Raw genomic sequence first — 23,961 nt, forward strand, 5'->3', positions numbered from 1 at the left:
GCGGAAGCCTACGACTCTCGGCACATTCGAAATTGTCGCCGCAAAGGAGAGACCGTATTGTAATGCCGAATTCCTCAAATTCCCACTTCTCATCAGTGAGCGCAGACGGTGATGATTTGTGTGAGGCTTCGGATACCGGCGAACATAACAGCTATCCCGAGCCCACAATCAGGTCTCACCGTCAACGCTGGCGACCATACCAAGGCTTCTACTGCTTTCGCGGCAGAAGGGATCTAGCTCTTCTCTGGGACGACTTGATCCAACCCATAGTTCTGCAAGAAGCTCCCCTACTTTGGATGGACTTCGCCTCGTGAAGTATTTGCTTCGAGAACTGACCTGTCGTTCCACCCCCTATTTGATGGATACAGCTCCATCTCAAGCCTCTGATCGCTTTCCAGTAAGTGTGAACACGAGAAATAGGACGAATGCAAAGGGACGTAAAAACAGTGTGGCTACGAGCGGCAGCTCCGAAGCCACATTTTTCATGATAGGTAAAAGAAATACGAGACATGCATTGCTCAACAAGTGCGCGGATGTTGGCAGCGTCTTGACTTTGCGAGTAAAGTAATGGGTTCATTCGATTGAAGCGGAAGAAGTGTTCATTGCAGAAAACGATACCGACATCGTGGTTTCTGCTCATTTCAAACCTCATACAACTTTCTTCCGCACTGTGCGCTTGACTGAGTATGTCACTACATGTGCCATGTAGCATTTCAAGTTCAGCGAATGGTCTGCGCAATGATGACGTGCAGGGTACCGATGCTCAGAGGTTCCATATCAAGGAGAGGCGCATCGTGTTCCGCATGAGTGATTCGCTCGCGATGTCCTTGATGCTCTCTGGAACGTTTACGATTGCTGAGCAAGTCGTTCGCCCCAGAATGAATGCCCGTCGCTCTGCACAGGGACTTTGGCCGCCTTGGACTGCATCTTCTCCAACTCAGCATCGAGTTCTTCGAGACTTCGATGGGGCGAGTGAGTATGGTGATCGTGCTTTTGCACTTCGTTCTCAAGAGTCACCTTGTCAGATCCCGTCTCCTTCCTCGCCTGCTTACCAACTTCTAGCATACCAGAGTCCGTTCCGCCAAGTTCGTGCTTTTCCGAAGCATCTTTGGCATCGTTTGAGTTTGGTGTCGATACAGTCACTGCCTTCGCCTTGTATCCACGTGAGAGCGGGATCGTGCCAGTTGGTTTCGCCTGCGAGAGCAGACGCGCCGACTCGAACAGCTGCTCGTCTTACGAATCGTTCACGAAGGAAATTTCACTCTCATTCTCGTAGCGTTCATGTGCCTTGGTGACTTGATCTTGAGGTGCCGTTTTGTTGCCGGACGACTTGGGACAGGCAGGTGCGGCGCTATCGACAGATGATGCGTTCTCCGAAGATGATCGAGATGCCGCGTCAGAAGCTTCCTCATTCATCTTGAATGTCGAGTTGGCGAGAGCACCCGTGGCAGTGCTATGCATTTCTGCTGCAGCGCAGAGGAGCATATTCATACGTTCGCCATCGATCGAAGATCTGAATCTCGTGATGTATCGCAGGTCCATGGAGGCGACAAGTTGTGATAGTATGACTGGATGTGGCGGGTCCTCGCGCGCAAGCAAGTCGAAGACTTGCTGCTCGAAGGGCGTGACATTGCGTTGATCCGGCATGGTCGTTTCTGGTTTGTGGTGTGAGTCTTGCTTGTGGAGTGAGGTGTGGGGCGCGGCGTGGTTGGTCTTGTAGCTTTACCGCGAGGACGTTGACGACTGGAGACTGGGAAACGAAAGACTGCGGGCGCGGCCGTTTTAAGGGCATTCACTCACCTTGGCGCTAGTCACGGAGGCTAGTGACTCCCATTGGCTGAAAGATGTCAGGAAGCTGGAGCTGGGAAACAACGAGAAACCAGACGGTGCATCGCTGTCTGGCGACGCGGGCCTCTGTGATATTCCTGATATGCTGCTGGCTTCGTCTAAGTGGCCGAATGTCCCACATTGAACAGTCCTCGTGCCAGAGATATGCAGGACTTTACCGTAGCGGAGGTGTCTGAAATATTGCAGAGTCCGCGAAGCACTTAGTACCTCCCAGAGTTGAACTGGTCAAACTTTGCGCCTCGCTGCAGGTGGACTCATCCATCTCGAAGCTTCGGGCTGTAGAGGGACAGATACAGCACAAAAATGGTCTTCGAGAAGCCAGCGCGATGAGGTTGGTCCTTCCGGCTTGACTCTGTGACGCTGAAATGGACCGGCAACAGGACACTGCAGTGTTCCCCGTTGCTCCTCGATCGCGCGACCGGGGAAAGCACAACTGACAAGTGATTCTCCAACGAGAATCGGAGGGCAGTCGATCTTGATGAGCAATCGAACGTATGTCGTCTATTCGAGCGTTCCTATAGCAAGCTCTTCTCTGTTCCTGTCAGCCGGGTAACTTGACTCTATGATCGCTGTCCAAGTATGTACTATCAACTAGGTATGTCCTTAAATGTGAGCAATCTCGACCAGAGAACTGTCAGGACCAGCCTCAATGAGCATTCTGAAGGCCTTCTTCCTGGATATAACGATCAAAACGACGCGTCAAAATCAGTATCAGCATCGACCATCACAACTTTCGAGCAGTTCCAGGCAGAGTCCTCTCAATGTGTCCTTTTTGGTGACAAATCAGGCCACCGCTACAGGACGTTTATACTTTAGTGAAGAACAATGCATTTGTTCAGAATGTAAAGAATCGGAAACGAAGAGTGAAGTTGGAAGTTGCCTCCAAGGGTTAAGCGCAGTAACGTGTTTGATAAGCAACCTGATCAGATAGCCATCCTGATCAGGCCAAATCAGGCCGAAATCTGAGATTCTGAAAATGCAACAACACGACAACGCCGGCAGATATAGTATTTAAACAAAGGCTAAGGGAGATATTAGGAGTCCTAGATTCAGGATTATAGGACAAAGCAATAGCTTGCCTCTGCAACTCTCTCGTTATAGCAGTTCTACTGCTTTTTTAAGGCCTATATCTTGATTTCAAGCCCTATAGTACTATAGCATGTCCTAGACTCTAGGAAATCTATATTATAATACTCCTCGAGCTATATTCAAAAAAACCAAGGCTATAGCTGTCTGCGTTGTCGTGTTATCGCATTTCCAGAATCTCAGATTTCGGCCTGATTTGGCCTAATCAGGATGGCTATCTGATCAGGTTGCTTATCAAACACGTTAGCGCCTTCCAAGAATACATGGATTTCCGAGCTGGCGGGCAGTCACGGCTGACGGCCACCTTCCGCTCCAACATGCCTCGGCCACATCTACACCCACGTACTCCAGCACTTGCGACCATGATGAAGCTAAGACATCTCGTTGTCATTGATGCGGAAAGGGCAAGGCTATCGTGCACCAGGAATTCTTTATTGCCTGCTCTCCAGATGAAGGCCAGAATCAATGGCTCGTAAAACGGAGACGGCGAGCTCCGCAGAGGTCAGATACAATGGAAGTAGCTCGACAGCTCCAGCGAGAGAACACATCACCTCATTGAAATTACAACAGACCGAACAAAACTGGAAATGGGACTTTGACGTTCGTATGAATCTGTATTGTATCCATGCATTTCACACATATCCTATCCCGAAACTACTCCTCTCTATCCACTCAGGAGAAGACGAAAAAGCAGTTTGCGCCTCGCTTGCTGTAGTGATACTGAGCCAAAAGGATGTAATAACGTTCCCCGGAAAAAGTCAAGACGCCTCGAGAAAGACGCCGATGCTCCGCAAACTATGCCTCGTCAAGTATTAATCCATTATCGTGTCTTCTCCGCCCTGGGGAAGAGAGTGAGATGCGCGTAAGTGTGAGTGCTCCTGTCCTGCGCAAAATCGTTGAATGCAATGCACGCACGCTTGCTTGTCGCTGAGACGCTTTCGAACAATGTGACCGACGATCGTGGTGTTCCCGTTGATAATGATGATTCTCCGGTGACTCTCAGAACGTGCCTGGTACACGTCACTCTGTCTCGCAGGCAATGTGTAGCGCTGATGCGATAGACATGCACTGCCTGGTGCATCCGCCTTTAGGCGGACGAGTCTCTCTTGCTCTCCTAGATGCCCTTGATCGCCACGGTCCTCTCGCTCTCCAGCTTCTCCCGGTTGCGCTCCTTCTCCTCTTTCTTGCAATCCTCGAGTCCAGTGCAGCTATGGCTCTCCAGCATGCGGTGCTTGTTGCAATACTGCTTGTTGCAGAAAGTGCAGTCGCCAGTTATTCGCGCAATGCCTTCCTTGCAGTCCTTGAACGCGCAGCGGATCTTCTTGGGGCCACCGCCGCGGAGCGGAAGTGTCATGTGCAGGGTTGAATCTGAGGCGATGTTGTATGAGGAGAGCGTAGAGGAGGCAGAGCTGAGGTGCTTGCCGGCGTGGACGATTCGAAGCGATGTCTCCGGGATATTGGTGCGGAGGGCGAGCATGGAACGGAGGGTAGAGATAGTGGTCGTTGAGGGGATAGTGAGTGGGAATGCTATAGCAGACAGTCAGCGATATGTTGATTGTGAATGGGTCAGCTGGGCGCTTACTCTCTCCTGCAATGTCCTTCACGAATATCTGCATCGTTGGCTCGGGCTCGGCGGATGAGGCCCGACTGCTGATGGAGCTGATGCTGTTGGAACGCATGTTGACGATGTGATGACTCTTGAAGTTTGCTGGTGCAATGGGCGATGGCGGGTGTGGTGCTGCTGAACGGATGGCGGTGCCAGTTGGGTCGAGTCAAGTTAGCGGGTGATGATGGATGAGGCTTGAGGCTAAGTCGGAGGCTGCGTCGGAGGCGAAGTAGCAGATAGAGCGTCGCGGTGATGGTACAGGTATTGGCAGGCGCGGAGGAAGTGAAGAAGTAGGAGAGAGTAAGTGGCAAGTGGAAAGGAAGAGAGCGGTCTGGTGAACGAGATGCTTATTCACAGCTCGGTCCTTCGTCACGAGCACCTTCGACGCAGCGACGACGCCTCGAGGGAATGCCGAGCGCGGCCGGCGCTGGTCCCTGAAAGCGATGATGTCGTTCCCGATGTTCTTCCAAATGCCCCATCTCTCGCAAGCCTGGAACTTGACGTTTCCAACAGGCGATTTGTGACGCCAGCACACATCCTCGAGCGCGCGGAAACGCATCGCTGTCCGCGCGCCGCTGTTCATGCAGAATGCCCTCGCTATGCAGACTGCCCTCGCAAACATGCCTGCCCGAATGCATGCACAAGTACATTACGACCGACGTGGCACTCCGACGTCCACCAGCACTACCGGCAGCCGTATTCACCACGCACCGCTCCTCCACCCAGCGCCGATGTGCGTGACAGCGGTGGAAAGCATCTCCGTGGCCAAATGCAGGGTCTTGTCTCATGCGCGCCGAGACTAAGTCATCGCGGCATCTCCGACATTCCAGCCGAGCAGTCCAGACTTCACCTCACCTCTCACCTCGTGCTGCTTGAGAGAGAGAGCACCGCTGGTGCGACCATTTCTCTCGCTGCCGTGCCCACAAGTCTGGAACACTGCATCTTCGCGCTGCTGCGCGCGACTTGCCACCTAGAAGATTTCGCTGCGACACATTACGGCCAGGCATGCATCTTGCATCAAACGAGTCCGTCACAAGTGAAGGTATTAAGACGCACTCACACAATATGTGCACTGAAGAAGATCGACTATGCTGGAACTAATTATCATTCTACTGAATGCTATCCTTGTCAATGTGTGCTTCAAAGCATGAGGAACTACTACAATGTGCCTGGGCCACGAGATGATACACGCATCGAGAAGCGCTTTCAAATCTGACTCTACCCATGTGAGGCCACACTGATAGCAGCAGCGTTCGTTTGATTGCCCTCGACTATCTCCTCGTTCCTGTCGACAAGCTCACGCCATCGCACCGCTCCAGAAGTCCAGATAGCCGGACTGAACGATGAGATCAGCCAGCTGTTGCGATGGCTCCGAGCTTCGGTGGAAGGTCTCTGCGCGCGCGCTTGAGCAAAGAGCGCGGGAGGGGATGTGACTGGCGACAAATATTGCACGCGATGAGACTCGTCAACTGATTAACAGTATCCCTGTTGTGCATCATCTGAAGTGAAGTTTTTCGCCCATTCGAAGACAACATGTGTCGCCAGCAGTTGTTTGCTTATCGGACGCGCCTCTTCTGCGACGCTTCTCGCCTTCATATGCAGCGCCGTTTGTACGCGCGCTTTGTCTCGCTGACGCGTTGCGGCAGAAACTTCTTGTTTGCTCTTCCGAAGCTCGTGCCTCTCCCCTCTCATCAATACATTCGTCAGCGGAGACACAGGGTTTTCAACCTTCTCTCCCTCGCGACAAAACGCGCTGGGACAAAACTGTCACGATCAACGCGAACCTCGACTGAAGAATACGTGCACCCTCACGGAGCCCGACGCTCCGTCACTTGCGCGGGATGGCCAAAGGCATCTGCGATTACTTCGAAGCCGGTAAGAAGTGCCGGCGTGGTGAAAAATGCATATACAAGCACGAGTGGCCCGCTACCAGCAGCTCTTCCTCCGTACGGAAACAACATCATAACTCGAAAGCGCGTGGTTCGGCATTAGTACAAACAGACGGCCTGGTTCGCACCGCCTTTGAGAAAGACGAGTTTGCCGATCTGCGCAAGAGATGGCTTTTCTGTATTCCTCAGGAGACGAGAAAGAGCCGACCACTTAGCGGCGATGAGCTCGAGAACTTTTTGGAGATGACGCTCAAACTTGTTGAGTCAAGTGCCGAAAATATGCAGCTTGTCATCTCCAAACTCGGAGGGGAGCTTGGCTTGCTACGCGTCCGACAGATCTTCGATTGGAATTTCGACAAGATGAATGATGATAAGCTGGACAAGTACATCACCACCCTTCTGCTCCCTTATTTCAGGATTCTCGCACACAAGGCTGTAATGCAGTCCATGGTTGTTGAAACTCAACACACTGCATTACTGAATGCCTTATACGGCATCAATGGTGCGAGAGGTGCGAACGTCTTCGCCGCATTGGTACGAGGTCTTTCAGCTCAAAACAATAGCGAGGAAGTCGAGACTGCTATTGCTGTTCTTGCCGCCATGTTGGACAGGAACCGGTCCGGTCTGGCTAACCCAACCCTTCAAGCCGCTGCGGAATTCTTGATCTCGCTTCTGGACCTTGCGCATCTGAGCCGTGCCAGTGAACGCCACGTACGTACTATCAAGACGATTCTGCAACTCGCCGTTGATCTACCGGAGACTCGTGCTACGGTCGGACGTGTGGACCCACATGCCACTGTCGCTACCTTCACGTTCGCTCAAGATCTGCCTGGTGCCTTGTCTGAGCATGGACCTCGTCATGATAATGACAGCGATAACATACAAGATATCGAGATCCTGCCAACCCTACAGGAGATCATGAGTGACCGGACGGAGTATTTACCACGCGAAGACCCACGGTATTGGCACATCCCTGGTCTTCCGGGACTACTGGATCGCCATTTCCGTCTTGTAAGAGAAGATACCGTAGGGCAGTTGAGAGACGCTGTTAAAGCTCAACTTTCTCGACAGCAGAGCGCAGCGGGCAAGCCTGTTGCCTCCACTAGCGGGATCCGCACGAATGCTTACGACGAAGTGTCCCTTTGCGACGCGGTATTCGACGATAGGAAAGGCCTGCTATTCGCTCTGGAGTTCAATCAGCCCCAGCTGCGTCATGGAAAATCTCCCAAGAATCGTCAAGAGTGGTGGCAAGAGTCACAGCGCCTTGGTCCCGAGTCCTTAATTTGCTTGCTGTCTTCGAGCGAAGACGGTGATCAGGAAGCCGCTTTCCTCGTTGTCCACTCGCCCGAGTTTCATTCTTCTAAGAAGAAGACCCGGCTTCCAATCCATGAGCAGTACACTCTCTGGAACGATCCCGATCGCGCATTCGTCATAGCCCGATTGGCTTCCGCAGAGCCAGACGCGGCATCGGAGTTCCTCAAGAGTTGCTTGTCCTCGGGAAAGGTTCGTCGCTCTCTTGTTGAGTTCCCCGGTGTTCTGCTGCCCGCTTTTGGGCCCACTCTTGCTGCACTCCAACGTATGGCCGGTTCTCTTGATGTGCCGTTTGTGGAAGCCTTGGTACCTCATACTGATGCGGCTGATCCACAGCCACCGGCGTACTCTGTGCGCGGAGGCTTTCAGTACAACCTGCGTGGTCTGATACCGGAGGCCCAGCTCGAGCGTTATCATATCACAGGTGATGCAAAGCAGGATATCAACTCCGCTCTAGAGCTTAGTGGTCTTGATGAATCTCAGCGAGATGCTGCTCAGCATGCGTTCACTCATGCAATTGGCTTGATTCAGGGTCCTCCCGGCACCGGAAAATCATACACTGGCGTGAAGATCATCCAGGCGCTCTTGGATAACAAGGATGCGGCCGATCTTGGACCTATCATTTGTGTCTGCTATACTAACCATGCTTTGGATCAACTGCTTGAGCATCTACTTGACGCTGGAGTAACCCAAATTGCTCGCATTGGCTCCCAATCCAAGAGTGCGCGCCTTGCAGGCGTCAACCTCCGCACCTTAGCTGCACAGCAGGACCGCACACACATGGAGAGTAAGAAATATGGCGAATCGAGGGGATCGATTGAGAAGTCCGGTGAAGCCATCAACCAATTGCTTCAGCGCCTCGACCGCATTCTTCAAAACGATGAGAAGGATATCACGGATTTTCTGCAGAGCAAGTTCCCCGCTCTGCACGCTCAACTACCTCGCAGTGATGACGAGGACGGGTTTACTGTCGTTAGCAACAAGAAGTCTGTTTCCTTCTTGGAGGCTTGGCTGGGAGGGGGTGAAAACGTTGGCTTCTCTCAATACCGAAGTCTCTCGGTGTTGCGCAGCGGCACAGTGAGGCTAAGGGACATGTCTCATGAAGAGCGCAGACTTTTGCACGAGTCATGGATTGAGGACCTGAGTTCCAGCATCTACTACGATCTGATGATTGAACTCTCCACGTTCAACCGCAGCAATGCGACATTGGACTCTCTTCGTGGCGACCTTGACTTGCGTGTATTATCAGAGGCAAACGTTGTCGGAATCACGACCACTGGTCTGGCACGTCAGCTCGACACACTCTCTCAACTTCCGTCCAAGGTCCTTGTGGTCGAAGAGGCCGGAGAGGTCCTAGAGGCTCATCTCCTCACTGCCATGCTACCTTCTCTGGAGCATGCCATCCTCATCGGCGATCATCAACAACTGAGACCGAAAGTGCAAAACTACGATCTTTCGGTGGAGAACCCACGCAGCAACCAAATTGCACTGGATATCTCTCTTTTCGAGCGACTTCTTCACCCTCGTCAAGAAGGTGTTCAGGGTCTACCCCACGTTACCCTTGAGACACAGCGACGCATGCATCCCTCCATATCGCAGCTCATACGCTCCACATTGTACCCCAGCCTGCAAGATGCAGACTCCGTGAACAATCATTCTGAAGTTTTGGGGATGCGCAAGAGACTGTTCTGGATAGATCATCAAAAGAAGGAAGACGGCCAGAATGAGCAGCTGCAGTCGACGTCGCGTACCAACCGCTATGAGGTTGACATGGTAGTCGCTCTTGTCGGGCATCTTCAGAAGCAAGGCGTCTATGCTGCAGATGACATTGCTGTACTAACACCATACTTGGGTCAGCTCCGTCTGCTGAGAGCCAAGCTCAAAAAGTCCTTCGATATCATCCTCAACGACCGAGATGTTAATGAACTGGCCCAGGACGATGCCACAAAGGACGAAGTCGTAGCCGATGCTGACGACTCTTCCATTCGACGTCCATCTGTGACTAAAGGCACGCTTTTGCAGGCTATCCGGCTCGCTACCGTGGACAACTTCCAGGGAGAAGAAGCCAAGGTGGTTATCGTCTCTCTTGTTCGCAGCAATGACAGTAACAACTGCGGATTCTTGCGTACCCCTAACAGAATCAATGTCCTGCTCTCCCGAGCAAAGCACGGCATGTACATGATCGGCAATTCGAAAACCTCGTCGACTGTTCCGATGTGGCACAATGTTCTGGAGATCTTGAGAAGCCATGGCAACGTCGGGCCCTCTCTGGAACTGTGCTGCCCCCGCCATCCCGATACTCCGATGGAGGTCACTGAGCCGGAGGACTTCACTCGTGTAGCACCAGAAGCGGGATGCGATCTGATGTGTGGGAAGCAGCTACCTTGTGGTCATGCCTGCCCGACAAAGTGCCATGCGGAAAGCCTGCACAATGGGGTACACTGCCTGAAAGACTGCATGCGTCCGAGGAAGGGCTGCAAGCATCCATGCAAGAGGGTTTGCGGGGACCATTGCGAGGCTCTCTGCACCTTCATTGTGGAATGCGACATTGCTCTACCTTGCGGGCATCACGTGAATGAGATGCCTTGCTGGCTTTACCAAGACCAAGCCAAATACGAGTGCACTGAGACAGTCAAGCGCCAGGTTCCTGACTGCGGGCACGAAGTCGTCGTTGCATGCCATGTCGTGGTCGATGCCACAGGATTTCGCTGCGATCAGCCGTGTTTGTCTGCGCTGGACTGTGGTCATGCTTGCCAAAAGGAGTGCTTTCGCTGCCGCCCTAGGGATGGCGAAGGTCAGGTTCTCAGGGTGGATCATGGTGACTGCACCAACACGTGCGGCAGAGGCTTCAACAGCTGCGCGCACTCTTGTCCGGAGACTTGCCATTCCGGCAAATCCTGCCCATCATGCTCAGCCGAGTGCAAAGTGAGCTGCATACACTCTACTTGCTCCAAGCAATGCCATGAGCCTTGCACACCTTGCACGGAAGAGAAGTGCCCATCTCACTGCGAACACTCCGAGTGTCGAATGCCTTGCGGCGCCCCTTGCGACTGGGTGCCATGCTCCAAGCGTTGCCAGAAGGAGTTATCTTGCGGCCACCAGTGCCCTTCAACGTGCGGCGAGATGTGCCCCGGTGTGGCCTTCTGCCAAATCTGCGCCGCAGACGAGATTCGTGACATCGTTGTGGATCTCTACACCATGGAGACGTACGCAGAACTGGATCTGGACAAGATGCCTTGCCTCTTCCCGCCGTGCGGACACATATTCACCATAGAGACGCTCGATGGTCAAATGGGAATGTCGCTGCACTACAACATGCAGGAGGTTAACGATATGAGCGCCCCAGTCTCCATCAAAGGCGATCTACTCCCGCTCTCGTACGAAAATCTCAAGACTTGTCCGAACTGCCGTGGCTCTCTGCGGACTGTTGCTAGGTATGGGCGAATCATTCGTCGAGCGTTGCTAGACGAAAGCACGAAGAAATTCATCACGTGGTCGAATCAGGCTTACGTGCCGCTCGCGCAACAAGCCCAACAGCAGCAAGAAGAGCTTCTGAAGACTGCCGGTCAGACTCCATTGACCAGAGGAGTCTCCTTCAATGGTCCCAACACACTGCCAATCGCGGTCCGTGGCGCAACTGCAGGTCGCTACTCTGTCCTCTTGAAGCTTCGTCGTGCCATCGCGAAGTTTACCAGCAAGGTTCGCGCGGAAGAGCAGCCATTCCAGCGTGTTCGCGACCTTGTTGAGTCTGTTCGCAGACACCAAAGCACTGACATGCCAGAATTTGAGTACGACCAGAGCATTCTGCAAACTCGAGGCCTACTTCTAGCAATGGGGCTCGGCCTTCGGTGCGACCTTGTCATAATTACTGACTTGATGCGAAACTGGGAAGGTATGTCGATCCAACAGCGGAGCGGCAAGATGCTTTCGATCGAGCTGCGCAAGTATCGCGTGGAGTGCAACGACCTTGTCGAGGGTGCCACCAAATCCAAGTATCCTCTCCAACAGGCCGAGGGACACATCTTCTGGGCGCAATTTGCTGCCCTTGAATGCGGCGCTATGGCAGCATCGGAGGGAGACAGGTAAGAACATCTGCCCAATTTTATGAAACTATTACTGACATCCGAATAGTTTCCGGAATCGTGAGGCTCTCAAGCGCGAAGCTGTCCTGCACCTCGATCAAGCCCAAGAAATCTGCCAGAAGTATCCGGGTCAGACCAACAGCGTCTCTGCTGACGTCGAGGGTGTTCGGAAAATGCTCGATAAGTCCATCAGCAGCGCCAAGATGCGGATGGTGGTCGCTGCGATGTCGAAAGAATTCTCATTAACCGGCCATTGGTATTGCTGCGTCAATGGTCATCCCTTCACAATTGGTAAGCACATCTGAGCCTTATTCAACACAATGAACGACGCTAATTATGCCAATAGGTGAGTGTGGCGGAGCCATGGAGCAGACCCGCTGCCCTGAATGCGACGCTCCCATCGGCGGCCAGCATCATCAGACTGCCGCCGGCGTTACTCGTGCTCAGCATATCGAGAGACAGTTTGGCAACCTCCACGTCGGGGAGTAGCCCGAGGAGGCCCTTGGTTGGCGCCATACCACGCACACCTTGCTTAGCGGCATGATGTCCGGGCGGAAGAGGTCTGTACTGTGCGACAGCACCCTCGCCACATGTCTCGACGACATGTTGGTTGAAGCGATTGTTGTTGCTAAGCTTGCCTGGCGCGTGGACCATCTACACCAGACGACTGAGCCTATCGGATCAATTCGATTGTTCGGATGAGCAAGGTGTTGGCTCTCCCCATGTCAGCACATCCATTGTATGGTCGAGATAGACATTGCTGGGCCAATAGTAAAGATCCATGCCTCTGCATGTGATTTCAAACGCGTGTCCGTCAACAGAGCTGCGCCAGTGTCCACTCCAATCGTAGATGCAGTGACTCTGCTGTCATGTTGTCTCCGGCTGTACCGCCCAGCGACTCATGTTGGCTTGGGGTAGATGAATTTGTCGAACTTAAAGTAGCACCGTGAAAACAGAAGCGCCCCTGGAAAAAGAGGTAGGGCCTTGGCAGCGGACAGATGCGGCCGCTTCGATGACAAAGGGGCTTATTAAGGTTTGTAGCATAGACTTTGTTGTCCAAATTACAGATCGCAAGTGTCATGCTAGTCTAGTCTAATCCGATAGTTCCATCGATCGAGATTTCTCACAGCTAGGCCTTTCTCTAAGCAAGACCAGTGTACTTCAACGAAAGCTCCCACAGCTTCTCTTCCAGCTGTGGGTCATACGCCCAAGTTGCATATCCAGGAGCATACACATTGTCTCCCTCCTTCCTTGGACCAATGATCTGGCAGTCCTCGAGATATTTGCCACCTTGACCCTCCAATGCATGTGCAACAGCAGCCCAGATTTGCGTCGCAGCACCCTGTGGTGGACTCTTCATGAGCTTGGCCAAGTAGGCATCCTCACCAATACCCTTCTTCTGCTCGTCACTGAAGTGACGTGTGAGATCCGTTGGCACCATTCCGGGCTGTACAGACCAGGCACGCACATTGTCTTTGGCGTACTTGCGATCGAATGCGTTGGCGGTCCAGAGGTTTGCCGTCTTGCTTTGGGCGTAGGCGACCATTGGGTCGTACGCGCCGCCTTCGAAGTTGATGTTGTCGAAATTGACAGACCCGAAAGTGTGAGCGAGTGAAGAGACGATCACGAGGCGAGAGTTGAACTCTGGCGTTGCGGCCGCTTTCAGTGCTGGGGTGAGGAGGTTGATGAGCAAGAAGTGGGCAAGATGATTTGTTCCAAATTGGTACTCGAAACCATCTTTTGTGCGTTTCTCGGGGCAGGCCATGACACCAGCATTGGTGATGAGGATGTTGAGCTTGGGACATTCGCGGAGGAACTCGCGGGCGAATGTTCGAACGTCTTCCAGAGAGTCCAAGTCCAGCTTACGAATATGCACTTTCTCCGATTTGGCCAGATCGCCCAACGCCTCCTTCACCTTGGGCAAGTCGCGAGCTGTCAAGAACAGAGTCGCACCAGTCTCTGCCAGGGCGCGAGCACTTTCGACGCCGATGCCAGATGAACATCCTGTGATGAGGACGTTCTGGTCCGTCCATTTCCCCTTGAGATTCTCCGCCTCAACGATCTGCTTTGCCGTCGGACGTTGATCGTCCAAGCCTTGAGGATCTTGGTGCACTGCTGCCCAGCGGTCTGCCATTTTGATTTCGCGTTGGTTGGTGAAGAAACGTCGTTTGTTGAGCGCTGTGGTTGTCGGAGGAGTAGCAGATTGATGGCGTGAGTAGTAGAATGTATTGTAGGATTTGAATCTGACCAGCCCGATCCAACGTCCGACTTTATAGGACTTTGCGCTGGCCATTCTGGTTCCGGCGATCATATTAGCTGACAAATTTGCGTTTCGATCTCTTAATCGAGAGGCGGTGATAGGATATAAGTACCAGGTTTGTGTTTTGATCTCGAGCAGTAGGACCCTGTGGCTTTCGTATGATCGGACGCTTGGCCCGCATGTGACAAAGCTAGCGGCCGAGCGACCTCTCATGCCCAATTACACTTTGTCTTCCTGGTTTGTAAAGCCATGCGCACAGATAGTATTCTGAATTCTCGTGTGGACCCTGCCATGATCCACGTGTTACACATTACCTTTCCGATCATCGTTCAAAGCTAGCTCAACGCTCCCGACTCTGTCAAGCGGTTGGTCACGATGCAAGTCTGCGAGGCCGATTATTTTCTTTCGTGAACGCTGTAGGGGTGTGAATATCAAGTGTCTGATGACTATCTTGCGTTTCAGTGGCTGACTCGTTCTTTTTTATACTTGTGTTTTTAGCGCTTGCGCAAATTTGAGCTTTCCTTGGCTGTCTGGTGATAACGGGCAGAGCGCACTCCTGAGTTTCCGAAACACAGAGGCCTCTATCGGTGCGCAATGGTGCAACTCAAAAGCTCTCACTGCGCTGAGAATACCGCAAGTGACGACGAACATGGATAATCAACCGACATATCGATGCCAACCGAGTGGCAAATTGCTGCCCACGTACAAGTCTGTGATTCTAATCATTCCGACTGTTCCATTACCCACAAGCATTGGAAGCTCTGATTTCCTCATCTTCGTCTCTGCCCTGTTTGACCACAAACGCTGCCACCGAGTCCGTACAGCGTGGGGAAATATGAACGAGCACAACATATGTGGTCGTGCACGAGAATGCCGATCGCGTGATCCCGATCTAGCTTAAGCCGCGACGGCGCGCATGCGCAGACCTGAAAGGCGGAGGAGCATACTTGTTCGCGAAATGCAAGAAGCTGGACTGAGAATCGAGCTGTTGCGCCAAAATTATTGCTTCACCAAACAGAAATAGGCGTTCCTGCTTGTTGTGGACAGTCACACCGTGGTCAGCGTGAGTGAAAACCGGTGGGCGCCCTTTTCATTCTTTGTGATTTTGCTCGACAACGATACGGTATACCAAACTTCCTTCTATTGCGAATACATGTCTTCACTTTCAGTTCTTGTCAGCATTCTGCTCGCATCTACCGTCCCAGGCAGTGTTCTGATGTAGGGATAAAAGCCGTCATAGGAATCTCGACGTGCAGCAAACTTGCCCGGTGCATCGGCAGAATCCCGCACATACTTGTCTTTGATCCTAGGCATTATCAGTAGCCGTGAAGGTCGCAGATAGCCGTGCAGGGCAGGAGCGTCCGAGCTCCAGAATGAACAGTTGATGTTGATCATGGGCGTGTCGATTCCGGTTTATCCTGCCTTTAGTACGAATAGCGAAAATGCCGCATGGCAAAGTGTGGAATGTGCTGCGAAAAGTGGCGTGTCTTAGCCCAACCGATATCTTCAGTCGCATGTCCTAATCAAATAGGTGGAGGGATAATGAGAGTCGCGATGTCCGCGTTCACAAAGAGTGCAAGCAAGCATGATTCAATTGAGGTGAAGTGGAGCAACGGCGACTTTTGACCCCGAGGCTTCGCGCATCTTCTGTGTCCTTCTCAAGCACGTGGCGATTTCACTTCACACCTGCTACTGCCACCGCGTCGTACATTGCAATTCTTGAGGTATCGCCCATATCACTGCTGCTTCCGCATCCTCCCCGGAATAAGCCCAGACGTGGCTGTGTTCGGCGCGCCCGGACGCGCCTCAAGACGAAGACGCCTCCCCGTAGAGGAGCGTAGACTATGTTCGTCGAGCCCACGAGCAAGACTTATACCAGCGAGTCAGCTATGTGGCTGTCGCTTCGCTCCGCAGGAGATGGGACATGAAGCGAAGACTAGCGATGCCAACGAGCCTGGCCCACACGCGTCTATCCATCAAGGAACAGTACCGCGGAATTAACGTGATCTCAAGACGACTGGCAATGAGGTTGGTACTGGTCTTCAGGCATTGACAGCGACCCTGTGCTCGCGAAGCCTCAATCTGACTATATTGAGGCACCAGGCGAACGTGCCATGCAGTCGGAAGGGGTAGACAGACAACAATCTATCACCGCAGGGCCCTACAGACGAAATCCAGACCCTCCGGCGATGGAACGGGCCTGCATTCCAAAAGCGGCAGGCGTACGATGGACATCCACTTTTACACGATGTATTTTGTACTTTGGACGCCACTAAATTTGCCAAGCGCAAGCGAAGTGGGTGCTCGTGCCGACTTCAGCAAGACCGAGCTGTCCATTGTGGATTACTGATGCTACCATGCCAGGCACTAGGCTGGTCTGATAGGATACGAAGTGCAGTACATCACATTGGCGATTCCTTCGCTTCTACTAAGGATCGAGCTCGCTCGCTACCGCTCGCAAGCTGCACAAGATCTCACCACGCGAGCGGCATATTGAAGCCACTATTGAAGGAATATGCCTGTTGGGATCACTTTATAAATGCCGCTGGCCCAATTTGGACCGTACTCAACACGTTCATATGTGTAATTCTGCCGCAGGATGCACTTGGCGTGCTGCAGCATGTTATTGCTGTGCATGCTACAGCAGCGAAGGAAGCCCATGTGCTCAGCGTCGAGGCATATAAGCTGGGAGTCAAGTGCTCGTGGCAGCTAACAAACATCTTGACTGTGTATCAATATGGTTACTCCAGCTCTCACGTTCGCTGTCCTTGCGGCTGCACGTCTGGCTCAAGCTCAGTATGCCAGTACGACTACATTCGCATTCGCCGGAAATGCCCTGCCAACAGGCCTCGCAAACTACTACTCCAGAGTCAACGACACAAAGACAGTCGGTGCTCCTTATGATCACGAGTTCGAGCCATCGATGTCGTACGTCGAAGGCGGCTTTCTCAATCTCCTTGTTCCGGGAGGTCAACAAAATGACCAAGTAATTTGGTCTGCAGAAGTTCAGACCACGTTCACGGTCTCGGCTGCCAGAGTTGATACCTGGGCGATCCTGACGGAAACTCACGGAGTGTGCAATGGTATGTTCAAATCCCGCTTCCAAGTAGCCACAATCTGTTCGCTCGTACTTATCTACCTTGTTCAGGCATCTTCTCATACGATGGCGATACTTCCATCTCAGGCGGTGTCCACGAGTCTGATATCGAATGGCTGAGCGATCCAAACTCACTGGCATTCACACGGCCTGGCATTGCACGTGCTCTGTACTACACGAACCAGAACACCAAAGCCGTCGGAAGTCCCGGCACAAGCGGTCCTGGCGTTCCTCCGGCGGATGCGACAAGCAAGGTGCACAAATACAGCATCGAATGGAGGAACGGCTTGACTTCCTTCTTCGTGGATGACGTGCCGCAGTACACATTTGACACGAATGTGCCAACCACGACTAAAGCTGTCTGGGTGTGGAACAACTGGGCGTAAGTTGTATCGTGAGTCGGAGATATATTAAGTTAGACGCTGACCCAGTGGTATAGCAATGGTGACCCGAACTGGAGCGTTGGACCTCCGGCGACAGATGCTGTCTTCAAAATTCAGAAGATCGTCATGGCTTACAACCCGGGCTCCAAGTGAAAAGCAGTTTAATGATAACTCTTGTAGCCCTACTGGACAGTGCCATCGCGGGACTCCCTTGAAGTGGGTGTCAGCAGGTTGATGATCATTTTACTGTTGAGAGGATTACAAGCCGCTGGTCTCACTCAGCGTGGAGATTTCGCGACGCGGTGGTGGCACGAACTGACAAAGAAGATGATATGTGCTGCGAAGGTCTCGTAATCCACAAACATTCACACAGAATCCCTGGTCTCGAAATCTAACACGCTTTTGCACAGAATCGCATCTTGATCGTTCAGCAATTCGGCCCACTAACAGGAGTTCCCAGCGGAGTCGTACAAGAGTGTGGTATACCGCAGACTTCTCCTTGACAACTGCAATGCCCTTCTCCACCATTGGCCGTCGCACAGCCCGGTTTGGAGCAGGAGAACAGAAAACAAAAATCTCCATCCAATGGGGTATCGTCTGATCCTACTGTCGCTTCTGCGCTTGCGTTGGCGCAGTAGAACTACGATCTTGTCATCGGCTTCGATACAGCCAGCAAACTGGAAAATTCTCATCGTCCGGCGAGCAAGGAGAGCCCAAATCACCAGGTTGACGTACCACATCCTGATAAAACTCATCGGAGCAAAATCTGTATCGTCGTCAGCAGATGCACCAACCCGAATGCTCACAAGTGCAGCAATGAGTTACCCGAAATCCCATCCCGTCGCCGCGAGCTCACTGCAATTTCTTGGACCCTTCTTGAGTGGCGGTTCAGGACAAAATTGTTGAACCGTAATGTTATTGTATCCAGGAGTAGTGCATGCCAGAGTCGGTATACACTCCTCGTTGCAGATACATAGGCTCACTTCTGTGGGTCCTAAGATCAGTGCACAGTTAGGCCCAGAACACTCCTGGAGGATGCAAGAGTCGTCGGCGTCTTTGTCGGCACAGTAGCCCTATGCTCGTTAGCTGACAATGAGTTCGACAGCTACTACTGGTGCGCAAAGCTCACTGCAGAGGCAATGGCCACGAGAGGGGACGATGAATTGAACCTACCAAAACAGATTAATCGTCGTTGGAGATGAAGCTGCTACATGGTAAGCCACCATGCACTTTCGGTCTCCACATTTGGCAGAATGGTTTACCCGCCGGTGATGCCTTTCTCGTCTGGATCGTCAGCTAGCTCAGCACAGCTCCTTGGGCCGCCGGATTGAGCTTGCGCAACTGCGAGCCAAAGCAGAATGGCAGACATTGGAGCGAGGGGGCTCATGATGACAAGTCGTAGGCTGTATTAAGCGTGAGTCCAACGATAATCTCCAAGAACCAACAGCCACTGAGTTTGTGTTAGGGCGCAGTTACAACTTTGCATGATCGTGGCTGTACATGTATTTTTGTTGCGCGCTCGCCACACTACAAGCATTGTACGGGTTATCCTGCATTGCTGCGAACTTGACCGGCCAGACCAACTTTGGACTTTCCTGATCTCCAAGGGTCTCCACTGGCATCGTAATTGGTCAAACGTCTTCTTCATATTGAGTCGGATGTAGCTGACTGTGACTGAACGGAAAGTCTGGGGCCTTTCCGGGCAGTGTTGGTTATCGTCCAGACCAAGCTCGGCATTGCAGCAGCAAGATATCGAACAGCATTTGCCTCAGCACTGCAAATTGTTTTGGGCTAACTACAAGGAAATACCACATCGTCGAACTGGAATCATTAGCCTGTAGGTGAAACCCTACCTAAGCAAGCCGCTCCGGTCCCAGTGGGGAAATACATAGATCCCTGTCACTACATGTCTAGGTAGTGGAATGCCAAGTATATCGACAAAAGGTTGGGAAGCAAATTATTTCAAGGCATGCGGTGAGTCGAAGCAATTTTAAGCATTCCCTGCACTGCGTTGATGTGGGATGAGCTGTCAGCTTGTAGTGATCTGTCAAATGGAGTGCATTATACCAAACCGGCGAACAGTCAGCATAGCATTAGGCACGTGTTCGTTCCAAGCCAACGCAATGTATGGGTAAAGAAAGCAATTAACCAAAACAGGATGCAACCCGGGAGACTCTTGTGAGTGTCAGGCTACCGTGGAAGCGATGACAGGCCGTGCGGAACGACAGTACATAGCCCTCTGAGACACTCAATTCTCCCTTCCGCGGCTCAACACTTGCTATCAATTTTTGCATACTGATAATGAGAGTCGTTATTGCACTTTCATTCGTTACAAGCCTTGCCACCGCGTTACCGGTCCCTCAGCTATGGCTTCACAGCTCTTCCCCGGACGACAAGCTACAAATCTCAAAGACCGCCCATCGAAAGCGTCAAGTGAACTGGGACTATAGCACATATTACGTCTCAGACCCTTATTACACATACTACGGCTCCGGCACACCTATAGGTCCTTCCCTCAACATCTACGACTTCTGCCTCACCGAAGAGGGAAAGAAAGTGTTCGCCCAATGCTCTGGAGGCTCTCGCCAAGAGACTCACACATCGTACAATGGGTATCTAACCGACACCGAAACGGAATCATTTGTAGCATGGCACACCGGCGGTGATCCATTGAACAAAGACGGCTGGAATCCATTTCAACCCACTACAGCCGCGAGTCGCATCAACTCAGGAGGTTCTATCAGTCGGACAGGGACCACAGTCAATCCAGGGACAAGAACAAGAACAGATGTCGACATAGACAGGAACGGTGGCAGTGGTACGAACACCGGTGGACGTACGAATACCGGCGGAGGCGGTACTGTCAATGTCAATGGAAAAGACAAAACCGCGGCTGGTAGCAGTGGAAAATCGGGCTGCTTGGATCTCGTAAGACATAATTCTGATGCTTATAGAGCTGAAACCGCGACTGACATGAATGTTAGGGGATTGCTACTCTCGGAACCAACTGTTGACGAGGCATTCCTTCTCGTTTATTATTTGTACAGGACTTGGGACCTTCTTGTTTGGCGCAGTCGTTCACACCAGTATCATCTACGGTTTTTGTGGTCAACTTGAAGTTTGACACATGTTACAATATCTCATCTGTGCATTTGGTCAACTACTCCCCTTACCTCGATACCAATATGTGTAGTATCCGTGCAGTCTCCGAATCCGGGTTTTTATTGCAAACTTGTTGCTTACTGTCGTGCTGTTCTTCTCCTTCTCACTGTGACTGCAGGTGGTATGTGGCCAGCCGGGACACAATGCTCCCCGGATATTCACGGATGAAGCAGTGCTATGAGAGGCTGCAATCTAGATTGGATGACCGCATCGAGGGCAAATCTGTGCCCCGCGCCATTATTGCTCACTGGGATTGCATGAGCCAGTCAGTGTCAAGCATTGCAATCCAAGGGGAGAGCAAAATTGGGATTCCAATGTTTCGCACGGACGGATGCACAAATAGCAGATCAATTTGGAGTTATGGTTTTAATCATGACGAACAAGATTATTCTGGAGGCGTTAGCATGTGGAAACCAACATCAGCTCCCACGGCACAACCATGCTGTTAGTCACAGATATATCACTGAGCATTTGACCCATGCTCTGTTGGTATTCATCGTCAGCGCACACAGCGAGCAGCACAAAACCGTCTTTTCTGCACGTTCGTTCGTCTTGCACCAGCTTCACAAACCCTCCAAGCAAGCTCTGGCCACACAGACTGCTCAACACTGACCCACAACTTTACGACCGAGACGCAAGTCTCTCCGCAATGAAAGTTCTCCTACTCCTCCTGGCTGCTGCCACTGTGTCCTTTGCACAATTCTTCAACTTCATCCCTTGGATTACGATTCCGGATGTTCCGGATCAGAATAATGATGATCCAAATAACAACGACAATCCAGATAACAACAGCAATCCAGATAATCCGTTCAACAAAAATGGAGATCCGATATTTCCCCAGCCTGGGGACTGTTCGAACTTCGAGTTGCCGCGAACTCTTTACTGCAGCCCAGACGTAAGCAAATACGCTAAGACGTTGCTCGTAACACGACTAGGCTGACACGATCTCGATTGTAACAGACAAAGAGTTGCGGAAGGGACACATGTTTGCAATGTTGTAGCCAAGACTCTCCGAGCGGATTCGGGACCGATTATTGCTGCCTGTCGTAGGGAAATTGGAATATGACTGTTCCGTTACTTTGCTGGTGGTAGAAGTGTGGAAACGATGAAATCAAATGGAGGCTCAGACGAGAGGTGTGCGATTAGACCGAGGATGCTGCGGTGCTGATGATCGTGCATATTACTGTATCTCATGTTTTCACTGCGCAGAATGCGCACAAGAAGCCGCAGAACGCGAATCCTAGCCCACTGCTAGAAATGATACAGACACGGTAATCAAAGTCTTAGTCTACCCATCGCCTGCGACTGGTCCTCTGATAATCGTATCTCTACCCTGCGCAGCGTAGCTAAGGCATTCTGGCGAGAGAAGCGAGGCAGGTGTAGTATCAAGCTCGCGATGAGAGATCACAAGGTAGAACATCTCCGTATCTGTGTTTCTGCTAACATAGATTTGGCTGCAGAGATGTGGAGCCAATGGCGGCAGGATTTTACCGTTTCATGGTGTTGCAGAGTGTATGTAACAAATTCCAGCGCTCCTCTTCGTATCATTCCCTTTCCATCGCTCCTCCTCACGGCTCCTCCATGGACTACCTTCATTTCCAAAGCTTGCTATAGCATTCCTGGAATAGCAATCCCTCAAATTCAGGTTGATTGACACTGTACCATTTATCAGCACTCACTTCTCGTCCTTGTCTCTTCACCCGTTCAGTCCTAACGTACTCTGCATTTAGGTGCCGCAGCAGACTGGGTACTGTCCATTCATAGTCCATTCGTCCAGTGCCGGGTTGTCGTAGCATGGGTTGCAGCTGGTCTGCCACTCGCAGATTTCGTGGGTCGCATAGCACAGAGGCCCAGCCTGAGCGAGCATGGCGCTGAAGGCGCTGATGAGGAGAGCACTGATGAATCGCATTTTGGTTTGTTTCTTTCCCAGGTATGATGAAGATGATGTCTTTCTGTGAGAGACAAAGGCACAGAGGTTGCGCAGTGATTCTTATGTATCTGCTTCTCTCCACCTCCTGGCTCGGACTTTAATTATGTCGTCACAATGCAACGTTAGTATGTTACGGTAGTTGAAGAGTCTCGAACGAGGCGACACCCTACCCGAAGATGTCACGGCCTGCCTTATGTTTCGACTAGCTGTCTTGAGCTAGTGATGTCTACCTACTGGCAAAGCGAATGACTAGTATTACTGATCAAGAGACTCATCATGTTTTGCCGGCTGAGACTACCGGAGAAACAACAAGCCTTAGACATCTGCTATGTGTTCGGGTTGCTTATCGCTACCTGGAATATCTGCCAGAGGAATACCGACGTCCTGTCTAAGAAAGCTGGCAGCAATACGGGTGTCTCTCTTGCGACGACCAACAACTCCTTTGGATCGGGCACGTCTTCGGACAAATTGACTCTCCACCATGGCCTATCATCAGATGAGTCGGCCGGGAAAAGTCATTCCCGTTCGATTCGATTCACAGCTTGCTGTCGGTCCTTCCACTCCTCATAAGCCAGGTCTTAAAAGCGCACTCTTGCATACACATTTTCATGGTGATGCGCAGGCGCCACCTTTTATTATTCATTGTTCTTGTAGCGGCATATACGTCAAAGCATCCAGCGAATGGTCCAATTCCCTACCACCCTATCGGTATAACGGCCGCGCTTGCATCATACTTTACGAGAGGCGGAGGAGTCTTCGTATATCTGCAGGATATCTTGGTAAACCTAAAACTTATTAACGCCTATGAGAAAATTGTTAGCAGCGCTTCTTGATACAATCCAATTTCCCGTACGTGGCACGCCCTCTTAGCAACGAGTCTGGCCGTTCCTTCACCCGGGTTAACCTACTTAGTCTCTATCGAACCAAGGCCAGGTACAAGTAAGAAGTAACCTTATTGCACAATGCAACACTCGATGAGCAGCGTTGTCGGCTGCAAGCCTTGTGCGCTCCAGCATTCTCTTCCTGCCCACGCTCTTCGCCACAGTCTTGGATGGGCGCGTTATGTCGCTGATCAAGTGACTAGGTGGATTTGCAAATTCTGATCGGGGGGCTACTAACATCTGCTAAGTCGTATAGCAAGTTCGAGCCTATGGAGAGACATATCGTTGCCAGCTGATTCAATTGTACTTACAGCAGATGATGACAAGCACGACGCTCCGACGGTGCTGTCCAACTTCAAAGCTTTATAAAGTGGTATGTGGACCCATACGACTCCTCCACGAATGCCTCATTGGAGACATCGTACA

General features: G+C 51.8%; 7 protein-coding genes across 7 annotated transcripts; 4 read left to right on the forward strand and 3 right to left on the reverse strand.

Annotated features, from left to right (window-relative positions):
- Positions 1-846: 846 nt before the first annotated feature.
- CKM354_000175400 (uncharacterized protein) lies at positions 847-1,647 on the reverse strand (the record flags this gene model as incomplete). Its single annotated transcript, XM_044796886.1, has 2 exons — positions 847-1,194; positions 1,249-1,647. 2 exons carry the CDS (start codon positions 1,645-1,647, stop codon positions 847-849), a joined length of 747 nt encoding a protein of 248 aa, XP_044652821.1.
- Positions 1,648-4,048: 2,401 nt separating this feature from the next.
- Positions 4,049-4,613, reverse strand: CKM354_000175500 (uncharacterized protein; the record flags this gene model as incomplete). The annotated part of the gene is made up of 2 exons (XM_044796887.1): positions 4,049-4,461; positions 4,517-4,613. The coding sequence occupies 2 exons, from the start codon at positions 4,611-4,613 to the stop codon at positions 4,049-4,051; spliced, it is 510 nt and encodes a 169-aa protein (XP_044652822.1).
- Positions 4,614-6,381: 1,768 nt separating this feature from the next.
- On the forward strand, positions 6,382-12,311 carry CKM354_000175600 (uncharacterized protein; the record flags this gene model as incomplete). Its single annotated transcript, XM_044796888.1, has 4 exons — positions 6,382-10,462; positions 10,904-11,822; positions 11,872-12,113; positions 12,169-12,311. The coding sequence occupies 4 exons, from the start codon at positions 6,382-6,384 to the stop codon at positions 12,309-12,311; spliced, it is 5,385 nt and encodes a 1,794-aa protein (XP_044652823.1).
- A 652-nt stretch (positions 12,312-12,963) lies between these two features.
- Positions 12,964-13,956, reverse strand: CKM354_000175700 (uncharacterized protein; the record flags this gene model as incomplete). Its single annotated transcript, XM_044796889.1, has 1 exon — positions 12,964-13,956. One exon carries the CDS (start codon positions 13,954-13,956, stop codon positions 12,964-12,966), a length of 993 nt encoding a protein of 330 aa, XP_044652824.1.
- A 2,863-nt stretch (positions 13,957-16,819) lies between these two features.
- Positions 16,820-17,715, forward strand: CKM354_000175800 (uncharacterized protein; the record flags this gene model as incomplete). The annotated part of the gene is made up of 3 exons (XM_044796890.1): positions 16,820-17,165; positions 17,231-17,561; positions 17,619-17,715. 3 exons carry the CDS (start codon positions 16,820-16,822, stop codon positions 17,713-17,715), a joined length of 774 nt encoding a protein of 257 aa, XP_044652825.1.
- Positions 17,716-19,863: 2,148 nt separating this feature from the next.
- CKM354_000175900 (uncharacterized protein) lies at positions 19,864-20,576 on the forward strand (the record flags this gene model as incomplete). The annotated part of the gene is made up of 2 exons (XM_044796891.1): positions 19,864-20,490; positions 20,547-20,576. The coding sequence occupies 2 exons, from the start codon at positions 19,864-19,866 to the stop codon at positions 20,574-20,576; spliced, it is 657 nt and encodes a 218-aa protein (XP_044652826.1).
- A 797-nt stretch (positions 20,577-21,373) lies between these two features.
- Positions 21,374-21,664, forward strand: CKM354_000176000 (uncharacterized protein; the record flags this gene model as incomplete). The annotated part of the gene is made up of 1 exon (XM_044796892.1): positions 21,374-21,664. The coding sequence occupies one exon, from the start codon at positions 21,374-21,376 to the stop codon at positions 21,662-21,664; it is 291 nt and encodes a 96-aa protein (XP_044652827.1).
- Positions 21,665-23,961: the final 2,297 nt, after the last annotated feature.

The sequence above is a fragment of the Cercospora kikuchii genome, assembly GCF_019650295.1.
Source record: "Cercospora kikuchii DNA, contig_00001, whole genome shotgun sequence".
Classification (NCBI taxonomy): Eukaryota; Fungi; Ascomycota; class Dothideomycetes; order Mycosphaerellales; family Mycosphaerellaceae; genus Cercospora; species Cercospora kikuchii.